A 19,030-nucleotide genomic window follows, 5' to 3' on the forward strand; every position below is an offset into this window, starting at 1 on the left:
GTGTGAGTCAGACTGGGAGTTGGTGCACACTATAAAATAATTTGTGTAGTATGTGCATACATTTAGATAGGTCCATGAAGGCTGGAGAAAATTACAAAGTAGACAATTACAGACACGGAAGGAGCACCATGTAAAGCCATGGCACAGGGCAGAACAGCTGTCAAACAACAGCTGGTTAGATTTTGTCCTAGTGCCTTCACTGGTCAATCAAGAGCAGCCAAGGGACATTTTCCACTGTGCACACTTCTGTGTTGCCACACTCTGGGAGCAGGACCAAGCTTCCTTGAAGCTTTCAGGCTGCCTGGCATCTGCTGCCTGGCTACTGCCATCCATCCCTTCAAGTGCTCTTGTACCCAGTGCACCTCTGCTATTTTGCACTCTTGGTGCTCCTTTAGCACAACCCAGTGTGAGACAAGAAGAGCTGGGTGCACAGAGTGGGTATTTAAAAGACTCCCAAGAAAAACCTCTAAATGTAACCAACAGGCTTTTCTCATTTACAGTGCGTTTGACACTACAATGTGCAATGACTCGTGGCAAGTTAAATGGTTATTTAGAGTTGCATTTAAGCCCTGCAATTGCAATGTATTACAAGTATGTCCTTGATGAAAAAGAAGAGAACAGTGTTTTCTCCTCCAAATCTGGAAGGGTGTGTGGGAAAGTCTCTCGTTAAAGGAATGAGTAACTCACTATTTGTAAACCATGAATCAACTCACACAATCCACCAACTGAAAACTGAGTACAAGTGGTGATTTTACTACCACAGGTTTCAGCACTACTACAGCAAAGACAACAGACAACCAAATGATAAAATTTTTTTTTTATTATTCACTTTTGAATTCTTTTACACTTTCCTGATTATTTTGTGTAAGGTGAAACTAGAACTGTTTAAAAGACATACACAAATCTAGTACATCAATAACCAGGTATTTCTTTTTGCTATACTATTCTCACAACCACGTGTGTGCTAGGCAATATAACCGTCACAGAAGCAAACTTTAGGCAGAATACTGGTCAGTAAAAACAAAGCGAAAAGAGCTACCAGATATACAGACAGGCTCGGTTCCACATTCACTACTGCATTTATCAAGCGCCAAGTATTAACTGCACAATTTGTTCAGCTAGTAGAGGGGAGTTTTAAAATCAGTGCATGAAATTCTTTTCAGCAGACAGATGGACAAACAGATGGATCCTATACCTAAGTGGAATGTGAAGGCAGAGGATGATACCACGGGACTGATAGGTGACTATTCTTAATCTTTTCCACTGCATTATTCACGCAACTCTTACTAGGTTTTGTTTAATGGGACATGTTTGAAACATGACAAGGTGAGGACATTTGGAGCTCAAATATTACAAGCATTACAGATGTGCAGGTCTGCATTCCAGTACAAGATGGGAAATCCTGAATATTTGAGCCAGTACTTGAGCCAGTTTCCTGGTACTACCAAAGAATGGCAGACAAGAGCTGAAGAACACATCAGCACTGGCAGCTCTTAAAACACCCAAGGAAGAAACCTGTCCTTGGTGAGGTGCATGCCTCATCCACCATCCTGACATCACCAGGAACCAAAGAAAGGATGATGCATATGGGAGTCCAAAACTGCTTTAATGGAGTTTAAACAGGTGAAAGGGTCAAGGATGAACAGAGTCCAATGGGAGAATAAAGTGAACTAAAAAGATGGCTCAGTGGATTACTTTAAAAGTTTTCAGGCTAAATTGAGAATGGGAATACCATGGAGATTTTGATTTACCTAAGAGTAAAGTAATGCAAAAGTGGCAGATCACTTCATGGTATCATTCAAACTAATAAGGCCATTCAAAAAATTGAATCTTCTCCTATTGCAAGTCCATGGCAGCGAACCAAGAGTTTTTACTACTGAAGAATATCTAAGTTGTAACTAGGTAAAAGTTATTGCTGTGGGAAGGGGTTTAGTCATGCATGTGGTATGAGCATGAAAGCACTTTGAGAAGTCAAACCCCAGTTATCTGCCAGTGTAAAGAGTTTGGAAATCAAGCTGCTAACTCCCCTGTTTCCCTCCTCCCCAAAACAAACCCCATCCCCAGAAAGACAGGATTGGCAAAGTGAGCTTTTGACTGAAAGTGGTGCCTCAGACTCGGTTACAAATGTCTACAGAGTGTGCCTGTTCAACTACCTCATAGCAGTGTCCCTAACTGGAATGCCATACATTGGATTGCTTTCCTTCCATGCCCCAGTGTCACAATAGAATCTCTATAACTTTCTGTACAACTTTACAACAGAATTGTACTTCAACTATTTTGGTGCCAAATTAAGCTCGCCAGAGTTACATAATTGATGTCTACTTTTCTACCAATAAGAGTTTTGTAAAGTCAATTGCAATCACAAAACCCTTTATTATTATTATCATCACAGTGTTCAGTTAAAAATATAAACACGGTAATCGGAACTGTAAATGTTCAGAATAGGAAAGTTCGGAATGCCATTGGAATAACCGACCTCCGCTCTAGGTACACAAAACACCAACCAACCGGTTTTACCCCACAGACAGTTTTTGCTACGTTGAGGTTGTGAAAGTCAATGTACTATTCTTTTTGCTTGTCGCACAAAGGGATTATGTGTAGGATACAGGGTGACATTGAACATATAGTGAAGCGTGACAGCCATTAGTTCTCTCCCTCCCCAGCATCCCCTTCATCTCCCTGGTTTTCCGACGTCCATAGCTGTAAGGAAATACAAACACGTGTTTATGCTGGAAGCATGGGTAATTACAATTGTCAGGAAAGGGAAGACAGCGTAATTAGTAGTAGCTGTGCAATTTTCTCAGCTAAGAGCAATGCAGAACTGAACTTAATAGTAAAGCTGAAGAATAATAAACTAGAACATGAATAAAAGATAAGCAAGAAGCTAGCACAAGCCAGGAAGTTCCACATAAAACTGTTGAGAACAAACTCCACTCTGTGTTACAAAAGGAATCTGAGTTTGTTACAGCAGTTAACAAGTGATTCGTTTGACAAGCAAGTTTAACTGGTCTGGTTACAAAAAGCATCGCAGTTAACACATGCAGTTAACGCCTCAGAAAAAGCTTTTAACGGCACAGAACCGCATCAGCTTTCAGATGCTGAGTCCCACTTCAGAGTGCAGCAGCCTAGAGTGCAGTGGTTTGCCCCATGGTACTCACAGTGAGGTTGTCCCTAAGCAGCTGCATGATCAGGGTGCTGTCTTTGTAGGACTCTTCATTCAGCGTGTCCAGCTCTGCTATCGCTTCATCAAAGGCCTAAAAACATAAACACAGCCCTTTCACACTCAGATTTCTGAAGTCACTTCTGCTTATACAGAGCTCAAAATCTGCCACTTTACTATCCACGTTCTATAAAAACTGGAAATACTAGAAGCTGTAAAAAAGCTTCCAGTATTTTTCTTTTCCACCACAAGAAATGTAAAACGAAGTGAGCACCAGATCCTAGACAGCCAGGGGAAAACACAAGTCTTCAGGGGTGTCCAGATAATAGCCCAGAAAAACATTACTAAATGCCAATACCACATACTGAAGAGGCAAGAGCACTCTATGTGTCATGCTGAAAAATGGTTCATATAGCTTGAAGTCAGGTTTAAGGCAACACTTAAAAAAAGAGAGACTTTCATTAAAAAGGAAGGTCTCCCCAGTCTAAATAAGCAGTGAAAGACAAAGGTACCATTACTTGAATGAGTATGTGTTGATACATATTGTACATGAGTCAGCAGACAAGAAAATGGAACACGAGATTTTTCGACAGTGGGGAGGAAGGTTTCCAATTTCTTTTCAAAACAGCAGAGGAAATCAGGTATGTTCCACTAGAGATTAACAAAGCCATTCTTCCCATCCATCTGTTACACATGAAAATCAATACTGTGAGTCTGAGAGCCGTAACTGCTATTTCTTCATTCAGGTTTCAAACAGATGTAAGCATTTTAACTAAAAAAAGCAAGAACAGCAGCAGCATTTTACAGCACAGCATCACTTCTTGCTACAAAGTCTTACTGAAGTAAGCATATTAAGAACACAAAGATTCACCTAATGCCATGTTATTCAAGTTACTACCAGACAATTTTCACAGACACAAAAAGCTTCATTTAGAAGACTAATCCTATTTTAGGAAGAAGGCTAAGGAAAAAAGGACTGGCTATTTGTTTGCCACAACCCATCACAAAAGCTCTTTTTGGTCTCTGGAGAGAAAGGCACACATGCATATGGATAACAAGGACATTTAGGGCTACTAAGACTGGCACACAGACAACACTTCATGTACTGGCTAAGTGCTTCAATTTAAATAAATATTTCACTTTAGAATTGCTAAATTAATTCAAGTGTTCTCAATTTTGACACAAACACATTCGAAGAGAATTAGGTGGACATTAAACAGAGGCAATTTGTCTTCCCTGTCACTGGAACAGCTGCAGTAGCAAATTAGCCTTACCCAAAGCTAAGCTAGTCCAGAAACCAACTCACCTGAAAATATACTACAATGACAACCATTTTATGACAGCATTTTTAAGGAATTTGATATGAGAAAGCATAATCATCTACAAAGTGCTACTGTAACCATGTAATTACCTCCTCAGCCTCCACAAAAATTGGTGATATGAAGAGTCTGCTTACCGTCTTTGCCAGATTACAGGCTTTTTCAGGAGAATTTAGGATCTCATAGTAGAAGACAGAGAAATTTAGAGCCAAACCAAGTCGAATGGGGTGTGTAGGCTGCATCTCTTTCTTGCTAATTTCAAATGCCTCCTGATAAGCTTGCTGGGAGTTTGCTACCGTTGCTGCAAGAAGCAATTACAACCACATAAATACACAGTACATCTCTCTACTTCACTGGGGAAGCAATTATATTCTCAGCCTAGACTACCATGCCACCAGAAATTCATACAATTACCTATGCACAGACACTTCTTTCAATGTTTTTACATGCAAAACCCTTCCACTTGCCGAATTATTGCTGAAATAGATTTTTTAATAGAAACTTAAAATAAAATTTATTCAACAAATTCCAACCAATTTGAATGGACACAAACTCTGTGTTCTGGTTTCAAACATTCATTTTCAGCCCAGCTGAAGAAGTCATAGTTATCAATAATAAATCCAGACAAAACCATATAGGGAAGAAGAGGTAACTAAACTGCTGCAGTTAGGGTCATGAACTTTGTATTTCAGGTTGGGGGTTCAGGGCAAAGCCAACAGTCCCTTCCTGGCTAATGAGTAACAATAAGCTCCATCAAGCTAAGTTTGCAAGACATGGACTACATCAGCCACTCAAGGGAATTCAGACAGTTCAGCGCTGCTTTCCCATTTCAGAATTTATGACTTTAGAACCCAGGAACCCAATATCCCATATTTGTATGGAGAAAGTTTGCAAACAGTGAAGACTTGTGCTGAATTCACAGTTTACACATGAGACCAAACAAACTAAGCATTTTCTATGAGAAAGAAACCTACATTCTCCAGGAAAATGATTCTCCACTGCCACATATGCTTGAAAACTAGCTACTGTGGTCAGGGGCTGCAAAAAGAGTTTGACTGCATTGATGAACATCTGTTTTAATAATTTCAGTGAAGTCTTTCTCCTAAAGCGACTTGCACTGCACCTATCTTCATAACTACAGAGCAGCAGTGAAAGAAATAAATATATGATGTTGGGGAAAAGAATACAAATGGATTTTATACTTGATTCTGCTTGGTCCACAGAGAGAAATTTCATTTCTACTTACTTTGCTTATTGTCCCCAGATGCCACCTCTGAGAGGTATCTGTAGTAATCACCTTTCATTTTCAAATAGAAGACCTTGCTTTCTGGCTGTGTGGCATTGACAATTAGGTATTTATCCAGGAGTTCCTGAGAAACATTAAAAAAAAAGTAGTGTTTCCTGAGTCATAAAAATAATGTCTGAAACAGAGCCTTTGTTACAATGGTGAGCATGAACTGTTCAAACAGTAACAATGACTTCTGTCATGACTTACGCAGATTGTCATGTTAATCTCTTTGCCTACTGCTGTCTAAAGTCTGGCAAAAAAAAGATAAACTACTTGTAGCCTAATCTATGGAGAGCTGAAAATGTGCTATGTTGATCCTACCCATAGTTCCCTCCTGCAGAATCTGAAGACTATCAGGGGTTAAGCCTGCTGATGCAAACCCACATCCATGACCAAACTAATGAAAAGCAGCAGCTGGAAATTAGCACATCTGGTCACTTTTGCTGCTACAAATTTGAATTCTATGCAGAGCTGTGAAATTGTCCACAATAAACTATCTCCTACTGCAGCTGAAAAGTTTGACAGTGGCACAGGCAGCACATGTGCACTCAGAAAGAGATGCAAAGATTGACTGCACTGACAGCATCTGTTCCTGACTGATCTTAAGCAAATGGAACAACAATAAAAGGAATCCCTCTTGTCTGAGTGAAAGAAAGAGCAAAATCAGTCTGGAAGAAGAACTGCACACCTTCTCCATTAAAAAGGTACTAAACAAGACTCAGGACTCAGCATTCATTAATTAAGGAATTTAAACTGTAGGCGTTTTAGCAGGACTCATGTCAACACCCCAGATCTAAATTTGTTTTCATGGTGAACCCCCTCCAGCCACCAGACAGGGGTCTTCAACGCCTCCAGCCACCAGACAGGGGTCTTTGCTTTTTGCTGCTAAAAAAAATATACTCTTTTATAACAAATTCCCTAAGAGGTAAGCTGAATGACTTAGCTCCATTCTAGGAGCTAGAATTGGACCCAAGTATGTAGCTATGGAAAATTATTCCCCTGCTAAGGTGCTGCAGTGTCTACAGCACTACTAAAATTCCTTAAGCCTCTCTGAAGAATGCTGCAGTACTAACTACTGTTATTTTTGCTGTTGGATTATTACCAGAACATCATTGCAGATATCCTGCAATTCAGCCTCAATTTTCTCACGATATTCTTTTCCCATCTGCTGTTTCTTCTCGTTTCTCTCTGTTTTTTGTTCGATGCTGGAAATCACACGCCAGGACGAGCGACGGGCACCGACTACGTTCTTGTAGGCCACGGAGAGGAGATTCCTTTCTTCATTGGACAGTTCATGTCCCTGCTCAGTGACAGCCTTCATAGCAGCAGCCATGTCATCGTAACGCTCGGCCTGCTCAGCCAGCTTGGCTTTCTGTACCAACTCACTTTTATCCATGGCTGTCCTGCAATGAGTGAGGAATAAAAAGAGAGAAAAATGTCTTGATGGTCTGCACTGGGGAAGCTCATGCTGAAGCAGATCTTACAGTCAGTAATAAAAGGGAAATCTATCAACTGTAATAAAGTAATACAAAAGGTTTCTTTTAAAAAATGTATTTGACCTTTTGCCAAATGTGTATCATTTCCATGTGTAAATGACTAATGACAATCCTGAAGATATGAAAGCATCATTCTTCAAAATGAACAAAAGTCATTTTGCCATTAAGCACAGCTCTGTGAAGCTCTACTCTTTCCTTTACCAGCCACAGCTCACTCAGCTGGGGAGATATTAACCAAGAAACCACCAGGTTGCTGGGGCGTTTTCAGGTTTGTTTGTTGCTGCTGTGGTTGTTTGTTTCCCTCCACTGCAGTAAGAGAGCAACTGCTTAGGAGCACTGAAGCACTGGACAGCTCCTTCTGACACTGAAGATTTTTGGCAAGTTAGAGATGTTTCTGTGGGTTTACATAAACCATACCCAGGAAAGCTGTAGTGTTGGCAACTATGGAAAGTACATTTATAATGTTCTACCAGAAAATAACGTGGGTTATTTTACATATGCATCAACATACACATAATGGACAACTCTACACAGCTAGGGTGGCTGCAGTCTCCGGTTTTCAAGACCATTTAAATAACACTGACATTCATAAAATCTGAATGGGACATGACCCACACAATGGCCACTGCTACAAAACAAACTGCTTATATGGAATCAGCTTGTTTATAATTTCTGATAATGCAGTTTAGCAATCAAAGCTGTGAAAGCACTTCACATGGCCACAGGGTCACTGAAAAGCTTATGGCGGGGAGAATGAATAAACCACCCAGGACCAGGCTCACAGGAGAAAGTAAAGAAGCTTCTTTGCCTTTATCAAAATGGACCTCAATACTTCACAAACTTACAGACAGCCCAAACTAATCCATAAAATTTCTCCAGGTGAGCAGGTTCACTTTTGGACACATCCAGAACTGTTATTTTCATCAGTACCGAGCATAATTACCCTCTCCCACTCCTACATCCTCATCAGGGCTCTCACTGTCTAGGTAAGTTGTCACGCTGAGACTTACAGCCTAAAAACCACTTCTAAAACAAGAATAAAAACCAAAGGAGAACAGTAAGTTTACATTTGTATTTCACAGACTTCTGTTCATTACAGAAGCACCTACAGTCCTATTAGAAAGAACCAACATGCTGAAAGAGATAGGTGCAGCCTTTTTCCTGGCTCTCATCTTTGAAGATTCCAGTCTGACAGGCTTCTGATGGAAAACATCTTGCACACACTGCTCAGCTTGTATTTTACTCCAAGAATCACCTACCACACTATTATAGAGGAAAACCAGTCCCCTGTACCAAATCCTCAAACAGAATAATGAGACACAAATTCCAATTGTGATACATTCCCAAATTCACACACTGCTCACACTGCTGAGGATGAGTCCTAACTACAAAATTATTTTGTGATGAGCACATTCTGTACCTCCAGCTGAAGATATTCCACCTTAGCAAAAAAAAATAAATCACCCAGGATATCAAGTCAAACATTGGTATTTCACATAAAAGTTACTGAAGTAAACCCAGCAACCAAATGTATCTGCAAGTCACATTCACTCCTGCTTGTGTTTGGTCTTTTGTAGATTCTAATACATCTATCTTCATAAGGCACTCAAAGTAAGGACATGGAATATTACAACCAGCCTCCTGGAAAGGGATCTTTTACTGGTAAATAAAGTTGGGCTCTGGTTCAGCTACATTTCAAGTGCTGTGTTTAAACCAGTGGATTCTGGGACCTATTGAAAGGTGCCACACACTTTAGATCAAAGCCCTCAAATTTGTTTTCATGACAGGGTGACTGTGGGCAGCAGTGTGACAACTTGTGGCAAGGCATGATTCATTTTGTTCTCTCTTTCCCAGTAAGCTTTTACCCTGGGGATATTACCATTGGTTTCCACAGGCTTATCAAACAGCTAGCTCCTGATGATGGAAAAGGTTAAGTGGGATTTGTGATGTGCTTTGTTTCTTCCTACTTTAAAGGCTATCACAGCACCAATGCAGAGCAAGCCCAAGGAAATCATCAGACCATTTCCCCGTGAGACAACCCATCCCACTTTTCCCTGTTGAGTCTTTCAAACCTTGTAAACCATTCCCTTAACTCAGCACTATTTGCAGACTATGTGCTCAAGGCAGGAAGTAATTTGTGAGTGGTATTTCTCTAGTCATTCACTAAAATCTGAACATGAGCAAAGTACACCTAAAGAATGCTTTTTACATTACAAGAGCCAACTTTAAACAGGAGATTGAAATTACACGGTTTCAGAGCACTTTTAGCTTCTTCACTGTCTGCACAGCTTCTAGAAGTATTTCTACTGCAAAAATCTTATCTTTTCTTCTCTTGGAATGTGACTGTAATGTGGAAGCAGACTGCTTGTTGAAATGCAGAGGCAAGTAGCTGCAACTTTACATTTTGCCATTGAAAAGTCAGTTTTATCTTTGATCTGCATTTTGCCAAGAGTGGTCTAATCTGTAGACAAGTTATCTCTGCAGAATGTTTACAAACAATATAGTTTAGTTTTGAAAGGGTGCAGAGTTTGTTTTATCAAGCTCACTGACATATTTATATTTAGATGCAAGACAGTTCACAGGAGTCAATTGGTTCATTTAAGGACACATGACGGAAATCACAAAGGGAACTGCACATGAAGGAAAACAGGGAGGCACAAAGACCTAATGGATAAAAGAGATCCAGAAACCAGTTTAACATATCAATTATACAAATACCAGCACAAAGATTAGAATGTTGCTTCTCATCAAGCAACTTTCCTCAGCAATGTAACTAATTTATGCACATGAAAGTCATTTATGCATATATGAAACTCAAACTCATCACTAAAGATGGAGCTCGTGAGTATTTCACTAGCTTAGTTTTGACAAAAGAATTCAGTGAACAGAGGCTTGATTTTAGTTAATCTGTGTTAATATCTGTACTGTTAGCAGGCTTGCTATGAAACACAAGTATTATTCAATAACATGGATTTAAAAGAATTCAAATGCAGTAAGAAAATCATTGCCCACACCAAAATATCTGCCAATGACAGTAAGCCTACCATTACTTCCTTCCCAAGATGCTGCATAAAGGAACACTTAAAATCCTCATTTGATTCTCCATTGCTTACCTTGTTAGAAGCTTGGAGAGAGCTTTGCAGAGCTATGCTGGCTTGAGCTCCAAAAGAGGGAAGTGTTTGCCAGAAGGAAAAAAGATACAAGGAAAGGAGTGATGTTTGAAAAGGCAAAGAAGCAACTATCAGTTATAACTGGTCCCTCCCAGAGAGGAGATGAAAGCCACACTCTAACAATGGACCAGTGTGCCATGGTCTGAAACAAGCAAAGCCTAGAGCTAAAAATACACCTAGGCCACACACAGAAGCCATCTACCAAAGGTTACCTGCAGCTAGGAGCAAAACACACAGAGGTGATGAACAGGAGGCTGACAGGAATGGTCTATTCTAGCACTGATAAAGCCATGCCATGGCGGCAAAGGGAAAAGAAGAAAGATGGAAAAAGGAGCAGAGACGTGCAGATCACAGCCATGGAGGAGTCCTGAGAGTTGCCTGTTCTAAGCAGAAGATTCTGATATTAGATGCATTAACACAGTTCAAATTCTTAAGACACTGTCTTCTTAAGAATCTGCCCAACACAACTTAGCAGCCCTCAAAAAAGAAGTGGCTGGACATTGTTCACAATAAGGAATGCCAACCACTGCCCAGGAGTCACAGCCAATAGCACCAGCTGCCAGAAATTTCAATCACCTGAAGTCCCATACTCAAAATGTAATTTTTTAACTGTTTTTTCCATCTATCTCCCATACAGCCTAGAGCTCTTTCAATCTCTCTTACAAATGCAGAAGAGCATGTATGCAGGCACTGTAAGTCACAAGGGCTTACTCACACTCCAGAAAGGTTTTACACCTGTGTGGACAAGACTGAAACACATCAGAAAGCATCAAAGGGAAAGATCAGGACCTGCAAAACCCAATAGTTTGTAGCTGCCTGCATCTTTCAGTGAGTGGAAGATGCAGCGAGAAGGGGATGGTGTGGCCAGCCTGGGAACAGCACCTGGAGTCAGTACACCCATTGACCTTTCAAGAGTGGATGGACACACAGAACTGGACATTTACATCCCATTAACAGCTGAGGGGTAAAACATGCAGCTACTGTTCTTCAGAAGACTGCAGGATTTTCAGAACTACAGCTTACTCCTTAGCACTTATTCCATCTGCTCTATAGCCTTTATTGGTTCCCAATCCTATGGACTCTTTAGGACAAAGCCAAAACGAATCAGAACTAACTGTGCTTCAAGTCTGTAAAAATCAAATGAAAATTACACTGAAAATAATCTGGCTTATATAACATATCGAACTGACAGGACAATACTAATAAGCTTACGTTGGTCTGAAGTCTGCTGCTCTTGATGACCTGTTCTTCTGATGCTAATTAAGTCATTGATTTTTGTGCACTGTTTTTATCTCTACAGCAAGCATGAGAATCTATCAGACCAACACTTGCACTTTGTAGAAAAGAACTGGTGAGAAAGCAGTGTAGTTATTGGTTTGACATACTGGTCCCTAACGAGTTGAGCAGAGCTGCAGGTTAACAGACCTGCAAATTTCACTGTGAGAAAGGTTTGGTGAAATGGGAGGCAATCATACTTTTCATTCATAAGCTCTCTAAGTCCACTCAAATTCTAACAGAAAAAGCAGCAGACTGATACAGAATTTGCAGTTCAATATTCCAACAATATGTGAACACACCTTATTTGATTTCTGGACAGGCAATTTATTCAGAAAATAAACATTCACGTGAGGTGAGTGGTAGCTCAAATTACAGTTCTGTAACTACAGAGAGTAAGAACTCTGGGGACATTATTTCTAAAATAAACACAAAATCATCCTCCATCACTCAGGTACACACATGCTGACACAAGTACCTGCATGATGGGGATGGCATTCCCTGTCAACTGGGCAGTGCTTCCAACATGTATTTTTTACAGGAAATGGAATGCAACTTTTTCAGTTGCAAGGAACCTTCCTTGCTTTCCTACAGTATAAGGCATTTGATTTTATTAGTTGTGTTTCTCTAGATAGTTCCCTCAAAGGCTACTGTGGGCTGTTAAATAACTGATTAGAAAATGAATGGCTCTAGTAAGATCTGAACAGCAAAATTTTCCTGTCAGAAGCTTGGGTATAACAAGTTCAGTAAAATATCCTGCAAACATAAGGAGGGAAAAAGGAGCATGACTTCACAGCTGTGATATTCTTGCTGACCTTGTGCAGCACATAACTTCAGCCTCCTCTGCATCTACCCTGGCCTTTGGCTCAAATCTCTATGCAAATGTTGAGATAAAATTAACATTCTATAAAGCCATGCCTCACCCTGCTCTGGCCATCTGCTGCCATCATTACTTGTTGCTTCATAAAATTGAATAAAATGACACTCGATGGTTTTCAGTCTCCATAGAGAATTACAAAATGCCTATGACCACTACCAACAGCATGTGGGGACACTGATATTGTATGGACATCTCAAATTCAGTGACAGTAGCCTTGCTCTTCCTAATTCCAGGCTGAAAAGCAGAGCTCTGCTCCTGCCTATGGCCCTTTGCTCAGGACAGCTGCAGGTGGAGACATGCTGGCACTTCTACAGCACAACATCCCCACATGGCAACACCTTTTTGTTCCAACCAGAAGAATTGGTTTTGGCTAGAATCCAGGTGGAAATTGTGAGTAAACCCAAAAAATCTTCCCCCAGGCATAAAGTTCACGCCAAACTAATGTATTCATATCACAGGTAAATCATTTTTGTTAATAATAAACTGACAGTATTTATATTACAGGGTGGGGCAAGAAATGTGGCCATGTAACAGACACACTACTGTAATGCCTGGTATTAGGATACCACACGGATCAGAGCAGGAGCTTTCACCTCATTAACCAAATAATTATTTACTGAGCTCCTCCTCATCCGAGTTTATTCACATGCATCACAAAAAGCTGCATACTGGCACAGGCCTGCTCAGGAAAAAATAAAACGACTCAACATCAAAATAGCAGAGATCAGAACATGCGGTACTGACATAATGAGGTTGAGAAAACTGCACCAGGCCCATCTGTGCAACGAGTCTATCACTTTATTGGTACCGATTTAATAAACAAAATATGATACAGGGAATATTTTTGCAGTCCTTTAATATGAAGGGAGAAACAGGCACTTGTGTTCTTGTTTTCTTTTCTAGACCAGATTATACCTCGTTATTGCTTTAAAATAAAAGTAAGCTCATCTTTTTTCATAGATAAGTATTACAATTTCTGAGGTGTCCTGCATTAGTGAACATGTGAAAACACAAATATTCCTACAGCCACTGAAGATACAAAACATTACAAACACTGCTAAAGTGTCTGATATTTCTCCAAGGGAATTTAGTTTTTATGGTGCTGCATGATGAGTTTTTTGTTTTCCTATCACTGGAAAATGTATTTTAGCTATTAATAAGAAATTTATCTGAAAGCAACCAATTTATATTGTGATCTTTGCGTGAGATGCGTTTATGCCAATACAGTGATTCTGTGCCACTGTTATTTCAACATCCCAATTAATACCTGGTTATACATACCTCAAACAAAACCTATAGCCATTAGATCTGGGCTACTGCCCAGGCTTTCTGTAGGCTGAGACTGGCTTGAACCAACCTTCTTTCCCTGTGGAGTCCTCCCTAAACGCATCTCTATTCCCAAATGGACATGAGTGATCAAAATCGGGAAATAATAAACGCATTTTGTTCCCTTCTAAGCGCTCGCACACGGCCATGACCACCTACGTGGGCCGGCTCACGGGCACGGCAGCTGCGCTCTCCCGGGCTGGGCACGGAGCTGCCGGCGTTGGGAAGCCCGAGCCCGGCCCAACCGTGCCGCGGTGTGGGCGAGCTCCGGGCAGCGCCGCTCGGGGCCCCGGGCGCGCAGCCCTTCCTGCCGGGCGGGCCCAGGTGAGCGCGGCCGCGCCCCGGGCACCGAGTGACTCACCGGGGCGGGGCAGCGCCGGGCGCTCGGCGAGGGGCGGTGCCGCCCGCCCGGGCCCGCCGGGCGAGGGTCGCACCGTTACCCGGGCCGGGGGACGCAGGAGCGGGGAGGCACAACCGGGGACCCTCCCGCGGGGACCCCCGCTCGGCGCGCCCGCCGCGGCCTGCGGCTCCCCGTGCGGGGTGGGGTGGAGCGGAGCGGGCCGGGCAGGGGCAGGCCGGGGCGGGCCGCCCCGCGGGTCGCGATGCCGATGCCCCGCGATGCCGATGCCCACCGCGATGGCGGCCGCGGGCCCTTACCTGGCGGCGCGAGCGGATCCCACGGGCGGAGGCGACGGCAGCGGCGGCCGCTCGCACGGACACGCGCACACACCCTGCGGCGCTCGCTCGGCCCCGCTTCCGCCGCGCGACACGCCCCTTCCGGCGCCAGGGGGCGCCACCGCCCCGCGCACCGCCCCAGCGGGACGGTCGCCATGGCGACGGGGCTCATCCCGCCCGGCCCGGCCCGGCCCGGCCCGGCCCCGGGGCTCAGCGGGGCCCGCCCGTCCTGTGAGCCCAGCTCGGGGAGAACCCCGAGACACGGCCCGTGGTGCGCTCACAGCCCGGCTGCCGCCGCTCTTTGTCTCCGCGGAGCTCCCTGGTGCCGCAGGAAGCGCTGGGGTGGGAGTTTGGGGTGAGGGTGCTGCGGCCTGGAAGTGCAGCAGTTTCTCCGGCAACAAAAGAAACAGTTTCTGGTTTTCTTGCCATTTCGCACTGCTGTTCTTTGGCTGGACCTCGCGGTACACAGAATCACAGAACTGATTAGGTTGGAAAAGACCTCTAAAAGCATCGGGTCCGACCTGAGCACCTCCGTGCGAGTTAGAGCGTGTCACGGTGTGCTGCACCCGGTCTGGATCAGCAGCAGGGACAGTGACCCTGCCACCTCCCCGAGAACACCATTCCAAAGCGACATGTCCTCGGGAAACGGGCAGTGCAGTTACTCTGTGCACCCTCAAAAGAAAATGTCACAAATGCTTTAAATTGCAAAATCACTTTTAAATGCTGTTTTAATAGCAGCTCTTCCCTACAAATTCAATTGCATGTTTTCACTGAAAAATCAAGACCCTTACTGGCTAGATAAGTTTTAGGCAACTAATAAACTACATTTTCTAGGGAAATGGCAAAAGAGAACATTTTTGGGCCATGAGGAGAAGTCTAGCTTCGTCTCCAAAAAGGAATCCAAGTTAAAGAGTTCTGTTTTGTAATCCATATAATCCTTTTGGATAAGAAGTGACAGGACACACAACTCAATTGCACTGCACCCAGATCTCAAATTTATGGCAGCAGCACTCGTCAAAGTGTTATTATTTGGGCTCAGTTCAATTACAGCATCCCAGAGTCCAATTTTCTCTTCTACTTTCAGATACAGTCCTGGGCCCATCAAAGTCACTGTCAGATTCCTTTTTGGTGATGGAAGGACTTCATTAATTTCCTGCTTAGTCTCAGTCCAAAGGTTAATTACTTTGGAAAGTCAGAAGGAAAATTACTTGGCACCCACAAGTTATCTTAAGCTGCAAACACTGATTCAGCTCCATTAGTTGCTGTCATCACTCTCTTTTTTCTTTTCTAGGCAAAACTTGTTCTTTTCCCCTGATCTTCACCATAGTCCTTATCTTCTCAGTTTCTATTTGGGCCATTCCCAGTGTTCTTGCTGAGGCCTTGGGGGTGCTGATTCATGGCAGAATTACTTGCTTTTGACACTCCTTGCCTGCATATCTGTGTATCATACTCAGTGTGCTGTCGACACCTGTTCATTTAGACTCTCACTGTGCCTCCCTCACCCTTCTCCCCTTCCTGCCTGCATTGTCACAGCCCATGCCTCTTACTTGCAGTGAGATGCACTGAGCTCCTTTCATACAGCTCCTCCAGCTTGTCCACACAGAATTCTCACCACCACCACTGAGGTGCTCGCAGTCCTGCTCAACTGGTACTTTTGGAACATGCAGTCTCCACCCTGGTATCCAGGCAGGACAGTTCCATGCTGTGAAGTCACAGAGGTGAAGCATCACCCTCTGCTTTCACAGAGCTCCTGCAGCTGGGTCCCTGCTGGGCCAGAGGCCACTGAGACATAACTGTGTTAATGATACAGATCATTCCTCCCTGAGTCCTTCTTACCCTGGGGCCTTCCCAGTCCTGTGCCTGCTGTGGTGCAAGAGATAAGCAGGGCACCCTATTGTAAATGTAGGTCTACTGAGGAGGGAAGAGAGTGATGCATCTGATTCTATGTTCTTAAAAAATTAATTTTTTACTTTATTATACTATATTATATTAAAAATACTATACTAAAATACAAAAAATACTAAATACAAAAAAAAAAAAAAGAAAACTCATGACTTTTCAGAGTCCCAACACAACTCTAATTAGCTAATGAGTTAAAACAACTCACACCAAAATCCAGTTAAGCAATCACCTGTAAGTAAACAATCTCCAAACACATTCTATGTAAACACAACACAAGAAAAACAAATGAAATAAAAATTGTTTTGTTTTTCTGTAAAACCTCTAGCTGCTTTTCAGCTTCCCAGAAAAAAAAATCTAAACAAAAAAATAATGTTCAAAAAATGTGAATACCACAGCACCCTGCAGTTCCTCCAGGGATGGTGAAGGCTGGAACCAACACCAAAACTCAACTCTGGAAAAGCTTGCACCAGCAGCAAGTGTTTCAATGTGTCACCTTTCAGAGGAGGAAGGGGTCGTCAGCTCAAAGGATCTGAGACAGGAGATACCAAACTCAGTGCAAGAACAGCCTTTACCTCAGGGACAGGCTGGATCCATGAGTGAACAGGCACAACAGAGACCAGCCTGCCTGGCTCTCCTGCAGAAAACGTCCTGCTGTGTGTTTTTCCAAAGAGCCACATTTCAGGTAGATAAGTGTGAGGTATAAATGGAATTTGGCTTTAGCAGCTGGTCGGTGTTAACCCTGTCACTGCCGTGGGGAGCACAGAGCAGCTGCCCTGAGAGAGTGCTCACACTGAGCTACAGCCTCACAGAGAGAAATCCAGAGGGGAGGAAATCACGGGATTTGCTCTGAAAGAGGAGACAGCTCATGGCCGAGGTGGAATCCCTTTCCTGGAGGAGTGGTTCTCTACAAGGACTGTGAGACCCGAGCCCTTCCCTGGGTACACCCCAGGTTTCACCCTTCAAAGGAGGCTCTACAGGCAGCTGGGGCTGCAGGGACACCTTGTTCCTGTCTTTTGCAACTGATTCACTAGAGAGAGAGAATTTCCATCTCCAAACCACTTCTCTTGCACTGATGTTAAGTACTAACTCTTGATGTTAGTACTTAACATCAAGAGCAGGTAGAAGAAGCAAAAGCAAGCTTTTGACAAAGATGTCAGTTGTCAAACAGGGAGGGCTGGCTGCACTCCCCGTGTGAGCAGCAATGTCAGAACATTCTGACATCTGTTCCCAGCAGATGGCACAAGAGTTTGAGCTGCTCCAGTCTCTGCTCTCGGCAGCCCGTACCTGCCCTCAGGTGTGCGGCTGCGGTACAGGAAAAATGAACCTGAGATTTGTACTAAAATAAGTGCATAAAGCTTTGTTCAGAAATGCCATGCTGACCAGTCGCTCAATTGTTGTGATTTTTTTGGTTTTGGTCTTTTGCATTTAAAGTTGTAGGTCTCAGCTGCTGTGGGTACCAGAAGCAAACAGTTGATGGCACTGCATGATCGCTGTCCCTGCAGCTGATCTCTCCCTGCAGTCTGAGTGAGTGAAAAACGAGGGTGTTTCACTTCCATGCTGCAGGAAAGACGCTCACAAAATGTAATCGCCACCTAATGAGCGTGTTTTATTTCTTGACTATTCTGGTACTAATTTTCCTAATCTTCTGCTGTATGTATGAGACTGTACAACCTGATGTTTCAATTGTTCTAAGCTGGATCTCCCAGATCACTAAATAGTGGATTAGGTGATGGATCCCACATGGAACTGGGGTACTGGTTTATGGCAGCTGACACAACTGACCTGCTGGAGCTGCTGGGATGTCCATCAGAAACCTCATCAGAATATTAAGAATTCCCTCATTTGCCAATGCTGGTTGTGGTGTACTTTGAATTGCACATGATGGCCCTAAGAAAGGAGACTTGGCCCTAAGAAAGGAGACTTGTAAGGAAGCAACAAGGAACATGAAAGAGCAAACCATTATTTTAAAAATTAATATTTATGCAATAGGAAATTTTAAAAACCTTAAAGGGAAAAACTTCTGCAAAAAGTCTTATATTTTCTCTGTGCATAAGCTGCTTGTGACATTACAGACTACTGTGATGAAGTTAAAACTGGAATTAGGTTAGTTAGAACTAAAATTACAACTAAACTGAGCTCAGGCATAAAAATCTTACATAGGATAGAACTATTAATAAGTTTAATTAAAGCAACATTTAAAGCAAAGAGCAGCAGGTTTTCCTCATGGTCCCTGCCAACTAAATGCTAGACTAAATAATACTTTGTTTGGGCATCTTTCAGTCCTTCCTTCTGTCCAAGGAATGCAAGGAGTTTAGTGCAGCTTCTCTATTAAATGTGATTTGGACAAAAGTCAAATGGCTGTTTTAATTTGAAGGTGTTTAAAGGTCTGAAGGTGACTTTAGAGAACTCAGTTAAGAGCATAATTGCAAAGCAACTTAAAAGAAGTAACTGTGGGAGCATGAAAATATAAATGACCTAAATAGTATAAAATAGTATGATGGGAAATGTGGTTGGAACAAATGTCTTGGATGGGATAAGA

At 42.8% G+C, this 19,030-nt stretch overlaps 1 protein-coding gene across 1 annotated transcript; it reads right to left on the bottom strand.

The window, feature by feature from the left end:
- Positions 1-802: 802 nt before the first annotated feature.
- On the bottom strand, positions 803-14,695 carry YWHAB (tyrosine 3-monooxygenase/tryptophan 5-monooxygenase activation protein beta). Its single transcript, XM_030231817.2, has 6 exons — positions 14,572-14,695; positions 6,870-7,170; positions 5,726-5,849; positions 4,617-4,780; positions 3,159-3,254; positions 803-2,700 (listed from the first exon to the last, which is right to left on the bottom strand). The coding sequence occupies exons 2-6, from the start codon at positions 7,161-7,163 to the stop codon at positions 2,644-2,646; spliced, it is 735 nt and encodes a 244-aa protein (XP_030087677.1). The 5' UTR covers positions 7,164-7,170; positions 14,572-14,695; the 3' UTR covers positions 803-2,643.
- Positions 14,696-19,030: the final 4,335 nt, after the last annotated feature.

The sequence above is a fragment of the Serinus canaria genome, chromosome 20, assembly GCF_022539315.1.
Source record: "Serinus canaria isolate serCan28SL12 chromosome 20, serCan2020, whole genome shotgun sequence".
In the NCBI taxonomy this organism is placed as follows: Eukaryota; Metazoa; Chordata; class Aves; order Passeriformes; family Fringillidae; genus Serinus; species Serinus canaria.

Excerpts from the sequence above, each read along its gene's own strand:
- YWHAB (XM_030231817.2), bottom strand. The coding sequence starts at position 7,163 with ATGGATAAAAGTGAGTTGGTACAGAAAGCCAAGCTGGCTGAGCAGGCC. Across the intron at positions 5,850-6,869 it reads ATATCTGCAATGATGTTCTG|GAACTCCTGGATAAATACCT; the intron begins GTAATAATCCAA and ends AATGTTTCTCAG. Across the intron at positions 4,781-5,725 it reads ATCTGGGGACAATAAGCAAA|CAACGGTAGCAAACTCCCAG; the intron begins GTAAGTAGAAAT and ends TGCTTCTTGCAG.